Source organism: Berghia stephanieae, chromosome 2, assembly GCF_034508935.2.
Source record: "Berghia stephanieae isolate SIO BIC M18660-M18661 chromosome 2, UCSD_Bste_1.3, whole genome shotgun sequence".
NCBI classification, from domain to species: Eukaryota; Metazoa; Mollusca; class Gastropoda; order Nudibranchia; family Aeolidiidae; genus Berghia; species Berghia stephanieae.
Genome location: NC_088361.1, coordinates 55689428 through 55696927, shown reverse-complemented (window position 1 = coordinate 55696927; position 7500 = coordinate 55689428). Strand labels below are relative to the sequence as shown.

Sequence of the window (7500 nt, the reverse complement as noted above, 5' to 3'; positions counted from 1 at the left end):
ACAAGCGTATTTCTCTTATGAGTTTTGTCTTTTTGTATTTCAGCTGTGATTTTATATCTATCGTCATGTTGCTTAAAATGCAGGGTTTGTATAATCTATGGAAAGGGCATCTATTATATAATTTTCCTCGTTTTTCTTTTTGCTACACAACTTGTTTAGGGTATTAATTCACAATGCTTTGTTTGTCAATATTCTAATTGTTGTCAAGCAAAGTGTAAATTTAATGTCCGTGGCGACACAAGTATTGGCTTGAATATAGATAGAAGCCTTTGTTATTGTATTTTGCCATCCGCGTTTGTGAGTGATTCTCACTATAAAAGTTCAAGGTTACACATAGTTTTGTGTTCGGGTCCGTTATACTTCCGGATGGCAATGTTATGAGCTTCTTCGCCAAGAGCATACTATATATAGAGGATCGTGACCACTCATCATCTTGTTTACTATTTTGACGAAGAAAACTGACAGATGATTAAATTTATCAGTATGAAATAATGTAGTCCTTCCATGTTCTTGCAAATAGGTCATCAATAGAAGTAAAAGATATGTTAAAAAGAGATGTTTTGCAGAATAAAACTGTTAGCAACTTTAAAATGTAGTTGTCTTCACAAAACCATCATGCCGAATAAACTGATATAATCAATGTCACAGCTCCGAAAAATTAAGTCTTGCCACTACCACGTCAAAAGAATTTAGCATTTATATAGCGCAATATCCACTAACGTACTCAAAGCGCTTTATATGGGGTCCCTAGCCATCAGCAACCCTTAACATGCATGACGCTTGTTTGGCGATATTATATTTTTTTCAACAGAAACAACGCTGTTAACGGCCAGGGACCCATTTTACACATGAGTACAGTAAGAAAATGTGAGTAAACAGCCTTTTTCTAAGGACTCAGCAATGCGCTGCTCAGACTCAAACCCAGGACCATCCGATCCGAAGGCTACTGTCATACCACTAGACCGCATAACCGCACATCTACACCTCATTAGACAAATATTTTATTATAACCTTAATTTAGGTTTTTAATTGCCAAACTATGGCATCCGATTTTCATACTGCTATGGCGACTTAAATGAGCGTCCCGAGACGTAAAACTAATTCATTTTTCACCCTATAACGTCAATATAGGATGGCTGGAGAAGTTCCACCTCTATTTGAAGCAGCCTGTTGATTTCCTTCATAGTCAGTCTGTCTACTGGGTTCTCATTCCAACAACCCTCCATTATGGCGTACAGTCCATCCGAGCAGATGTTGGGCCGCGATAAGTGGGTGCATGATTTAATCTTGTCAATCACCTGTGAAATGATCAGGCAGAATGATTTATATATTTAAATTTGAATAATCCGACACAATTTAAATTTATTGGTATATTCGTATTTATGAAGCAAAAAACTTTCCGAGTGGCAATTTGAAATGGTAAATGTGATCTGCAGTCCCAATGAAGATGTTATTTGTAAGTTGGTAAAGGTCTTGTATATTTCTCAATAAAATATTGTAATTAACCCAAATATCGTAGTTTGTACCAAAAATTCCGTAACAGTGCCTGACAACTCCAGCGTAATACGGGATTGAGACTGTAGGTTTCGAGCGATTTCGCTACAATAGTGAGTTCAGAATATTGATTCACACTGCCGTACTCTAACCCCCCCCCCCCCCCCCTCTCCCCCACCCCCTTCCAAAAAAAAAAAAATTCAAACAAACAAGTATTGAACATTTTGGCCATAAAACTCATCCTTCAGATAGCAATAGATTATAGTGGCCCTCATCTTTTCAAAAACTATTACTTTTTTAAAGTCTCAGATTAGTGAGTATTTGACAATTGAGGATCATTTTAATCGAGCAATTTCGAAGGATGAGTTTTCTTACATAAATTTTAAATAAGTATTTTTTTTTCAGAGTACAGCAGTATTCTCTTATTTGAATTTGTCACTCGTGTGTATAGTCTTATTTAAATGTGTATCTCAAGTTTAGTCTAGGGAATGTGCCAGTTTAGTGTATTGTCTTCTTTGTATTGAATTTGCCTTTTAGGTATATTGCCTTATTTTTATTTGAAACGCAAGCGTACCGTCTTATTTGAATATGTCTCCCGAGTGAATTCTCTAATTTTATTTTTTTCTCTCCAGTTTCAATTAGACCTTTGCTTGAATTGTCACTTTCTGAAAGATTTCTTTTATTGGCAGAAAAAAAAAACCCTGAGCAACAGATGAAAATGTCTTACTTCCAAGTTAGAGTACTCAAACCAGGGTTGCGTTCCATACGTGAATACCTCCCACAGCGTCACTCCAAAGCTCCATACATCTGATTTGACCGTGAATGTCCTGTACATGATGCTCTCAGGGGGCATCCATCGGACAGGGAGCATCGCTGCGTCTCCAACCTGTTAGGATTGCGTTAGGCGAGAAGAATTATGAAATGGAACGATGTTTTGGAAATCCCGAATGCAAAACAATTACACACACAAATACACATATACACACATATACACACATATACACACAATCACACCCAAAGGTACACACGCAAGCATGCAAAGCTCATTATATACGAATATTATAAGATTATAAGTACTTACTTATAAAAATACATAAAAGTGAATACCTAAAACTAAAAAAAGTGAAAATCGATAACAAAATGTTTCTTGAAATTGATAGCGGAATAACCCTCTCGCACAAACACATAAATACATACATTCATAGATACATACCTACACATATACACAAAACATGCATATATGTATGTATATACATGTTCGTGTATATATATATATATATATATATATATATATATATATATATATATATATATATATATATATATGTATACATATACTGAGCTTCGATTTAAACTGGTCAGAACTTAACCGCCTATAGCGTTACCGAAAGCGTCATAACAACGTGTCACACTTAAGAAAGCTTGTAGAATTCGATACGAGTTGTCTGAAACTGTATGTACAAACTTAATTTCACCTATATCAAAGCTACAAAAATAGAGCAAACAATTCGACAACTCAAAATAATTGATTAATCAACATTGCTTCGTTCGTAAAAGTACCGGAGGCTACGTGCATTCAAATGTGCACTGTACCTCTCTATTGGGAAGAGACATGTAATGCGGAAAACACAACAATACACAAGAACACATTTTAATCTAAAAAATCAATTTTACTCCACAGTAAAGTGATTAAACAGTCGGGAAAAATGCCAACCTTGTAGTAGTCTGTACTGTAAACGTCCTTGGACATTCCAAAATCTCCGATTTTAACAACATGACTCCTGCCCACTAAACAATTGCGAGTGGCAAGGTCTCTGTGGACGAAATGTTGGGATGCCAGGTAATCCATACCCTTTGAGATCTGAAACAGAGAGAGAGAGAGAGAGAGAGAGAGAGAGAGAGAGAGAGAGAGAGAGAGAGAGAGAGAGAGAGAGAGAGAGAGAATGAAGTTAACGTCACTCGTGTATTTATTATTGTTTTTTGCCATCGGCGCTTATGATTAATTCTCACTAAACTGTATTAACCAGACTATACGTTCAAGGTTACACATAGTTTTGTGTGTTGGTCCGTTATACTTCCGGATGGAACTGTTGTAATCTTCTTAGCCAAGCGCATACTATCTATATGTGACCCATCGTCACAGAATGGTTGTATGTCGGAATAAATCGGTCCCTTGAAAGTTACAAAGGATTTGTTAAAATGATAAGAAATGAATTTTGTTGTTGTTTTTTTTGTGTTGTAATGTTAGAATATTATAATTGTTCCAACTCAAAGGGGGTAGAAATTAACCCCATGTTTTTTATTTGTGGCTATAATATGTTCACTTCCAGTACCTTGTTCATCCCGATATAATACCGTTTTGAGACGGACGGTCACATATTATAATACCAATTTGCGTTCTTCTTCTTCTTCTTCTTCTTCTTCTTCTTCTTCTTATTCTTCTTCTTCTTCTTCTTCTTCTTCTCCTTCTTTTTCTCCCAGAAATGGATACAGGTGTAACCTTTGGTTGGTTTTAAACTTTGATAGTTATATACAAAATATTTAAATAAGGCCACAAAAAATAACTGGGGTTATACTTCGGAGCTTCCGTTACTTGGATGCTAATATGATTTAGTATCCTGTATAAATCAGTGGCAAGACCGATTTTGGAGTACGGAAATGTTATATGGCCCAGTCCTTTACTTTTAAGACAATCTGTTGTTTTGGAGAATGTCCAAAGACGTACGACAAAATTAGTGCCAATTCTTTATGATGATATGCTATGAAGAAAGATTAAAAGTCTGGATCTTCCATCATTAAAATGTAGAAATAAGAGATTTAGTTCAATAATATAAATTAGTTCGCAGTCTTGATACCACAAAATACAACGATTAAAAAAAATTCTCTCCAACTACATTCACGCGTGGAGATGAGTTCAAAACCTTTATTAATTTCAAGATACAAGAATCAATTTGGATGAATAATTTGTATTCCGTACATTTAAAATGTGGAGCAGTTTAAAATTTCAGACTAAATGTGCTAAAATCATTGATGACTTTAAGAATGCCTTTGATATGGATCTATTTGCTTTAAAATACATAATATATAGTCATTTATAAAAGAAACTAGACAGTTTGTTTCCGTTGATAGCTCGCTACTGATTGGAATAAATATAATGTCATATACATATTTAAAAACCAGACAAAACTACTTTTCTATTGGTATAAAATTTATTGAATTTGTGATGAATGTTGAAAACTTGCAGGTATTCAAAAACAGGGATTCAATAATTCAAGTTCGCAAAATTGAGCTCAAAATTGAAATCAGCACCAATGAAAAACTTCAATATTTTGTATGTCCACCGTTAGAAATGATGAATGGCCATGACTCTTCGCCTCATTTATGATGCCAGCTGATGAATTGATTCTGCTGGCTAATCAATCCAAATCGTATTTAGTCTGTCGAACAGTTTATCAGTGTTTGTACAGTGTTCTTGTTTTTTTTAATGCTTTTTTTCCATATAGGGAATGAGATTAGCGGAAGAGTAGCGTCCCTTGATTGGACGTCACCCATAGTCTGTGACGTCACCGGCGGAAAAGTTATTAGATAGAGAACGTCATGTTGGTTGTGCGCATGCGTCTCTCGTCCTCGCTTTCGGCGAACTGGAGACGGCCATTAAAACATTGACCTGCCTCTTGTAGAAATGAGAGTGAAGTGTAGCCAACAGAAGCTAGAGACAACATCTGAGGAACTGGTACCATACCTGCAACACGATGTTTAGTAATTGGGTGACAGTGAGCTCCTCTCGCTGTTGTCCGTGAACTTCAAGCCGTAGCATTGCGGAGTGTGGACCACGAGATCTGTTGAACAGTGAATGAATATGATGTGTTAGTTTTGATTGTCTTTCTGAGGGTGACGACACGTTTGAAATTATTATTCCATCCTTACATAATTAAAACGTCTGACACCGGAAAGTTGAAAAGATTATTCCAATAATTTACTTAGACTATATAGCGCTCGATCTCCACAAACGTGTTCGTCGGCGCTCTACCATTTCACATATTATAAATGAAACATTCATTCACCAAATTATTTCAACAATCCAATATTCACCAAATTATTTCAACAATCCAATTCATCCAGGTTGATATCACAGATAGAGAAAGAGAAGGACAAACAGACAGACAGACAGACACATACACACACACAGACACTCACACTCACAAACAACAACAACAACATCAACAACAACAACAACAACACCTATAATATACTTACACCAATCTTCTTCACTAACATCAATGACTTATCATTCTAATTAAAGACATTCGACAGATTCAATACAATAAAGTTTGAAAAGTTTAGATATAATATGGAAACAGACTATTTAAACTCAAGATCAAAATTATTTTAAAAAATAAACTTAATATTAAACTGAGATCCAATGGATGCTTTGTACGCTTAGAAACTTTTGATATTGTGATTTTGAACGACTTTGGTAAAACCAACATAGTTTCTTAACCAATTGAGTATTTAAAAAAATATACAGCAAGTAATTATTTAAAATCTTGTCCTTGACGCTTGTACATTATTAAAAACTTCAGATATCTGTTTCAAATTGAAACATCGTCATACTTTTTCCAGATGTTTTCTTCTAGTGCCCCATACAATCTGTGCATAATTTACCTTAAAAAATTATTGAGATCTCCATACTCCATAAATTCAAAAAGCATCATCCATTGGTCACCTTCTGTGCACACTCCATAAAAAGTGACAATGTTTGGATGATTGAGTGTAGCCAACAGCTCTGCTTCTTTCTCAAAATCTCGCTTGATCGCTTCCTCGCTATTCCCCTTCAGGGTCTTTACAGCTACGTCAGTGAATTCATTTTTCTGAAAGAGATGAGCGCATTTTCCAAGTAGAACATGCCCAAATGCTCCTTCTCCAATTTGCTGTATCAGAAGAATAGTTTCCAGTTTGATGTGACGGAAATCTGTGAAGTGTAATAGGGCAATTACTTTAGATTCATACAATTGGGAAAAGCTTAATTGTGAATAACCTTTATGAAAGCATGCTTAGTTGGAACTAATTGTTTTCGGGTAGATTGTCAAGCTACTAAAACAGCCAAAAGGCAAGGCAAATAAATTTGATCATGAAAAAGGCATCTATTTTATTCAGAAATAGCAAAGTTGAAACCAATTCAGGGATGTGATAAACCTTTTACATTTTGATATATTATTTCCAATGAATTACTCTCAAAACACGATGAAGATTTGAATTTACCTTGGGTACAAAACGCAAATGAAAAATACCAACAAAAAAAAAAAAAGCCTAGATCGCCGTCATAGTTTATAAAATCTTTTTTAAAGGTTAAATCGTGCAACTGTGGTAGTTTTACGGAAAACCTAACTATCTATAAAGGCCACTGATTATGAAAGAATGGAATAATTTAGTGAAAACTGATATGATGTTAAATTCGAGTTGACCTTAAATATAATTAATTTCAAAATATAAACCTTTTAATTACTAAAACCTACTTGGGGATTTCAATTTTTCCACTCTTTTTGGCCTCATCTCGTAGTTCGGATTCTCCACCATCGGGACCCCTGTCAGTGGCTCAACCTCTCTAATCTCGTCCTGCTTCCGGTAAGTAAAAGGCGCCTTCAAATCAAATCTACCCACAACCCGTGACTTCCTTTTCCGCCGACGAAAGACCAGGATGGCAAAGAACAAGATGACAAGAACTATAATGAGTCCTACAGCGCTTGGGATAGCAATCATTATCTGCGTGATGGGAGGTAATAACATTATAGACAACCTTGTGCCCTCAGAGAGGCTACAAAAATAATTAACACCGACCTTAGAAGCCTTGACACAACTTACATTAATGCAGTTGAGAAGTAAGCTTTTAACATTATCAAGGAAAAGAGGCATCCGCTGAGCGAAAAATTCCAACTTCTGCGCTCCGGAAGACGGTATCTAGAAGCAAAATGTAGGACAAATCGATATAAGGCAACCTTCATTCCA

At 35.5% G+C, this 7500-nt stretch overlaps 1 protein-coding gene across 1 annotated transcript in view; it reads right to left on the bottom strand.

The window, feature by feature from the left end:
• Nucleotides 1-22: 22 nt before the first annotated feature.
• Nucleotides 23-7500, bottom strand: part of LOC144965181 (putative neurotrophin receptor LTRK 1) — a 64532-nt gene continuing 57054 nt past the window's right edge. The window contains exons 11-16 of the mRNA XM_078900243.1: nucleotides 7011-7257; nucleotides 6160-6466; nucleotides 5237-5333; nucleotides 3209-3355; nucleotides 2222-2380; nucleotides 23-1298 (exon numbers count right to left, since the gene is read on the bottom strand). Coding sequence (XP_078756369.1) covers nucleotides 1110-1298; nucleotides 2222-2380; nucleotides 3209-3355; nucleotides 5237-5333; nucleotides 6160-6466; nucleotides 7011-7257 — 1146 coding nt within the window. The 3' untranslated portion in view covers nucleotides 23-1109. The remainder of the gene's footprint in view (nucleotides 1299-2221; nucleotides 2381-3208; nucleotides 3356-5236; nucleotides 5334-6159; nucleotides 6467-7010; nucleotides 7258-7500) is intronic.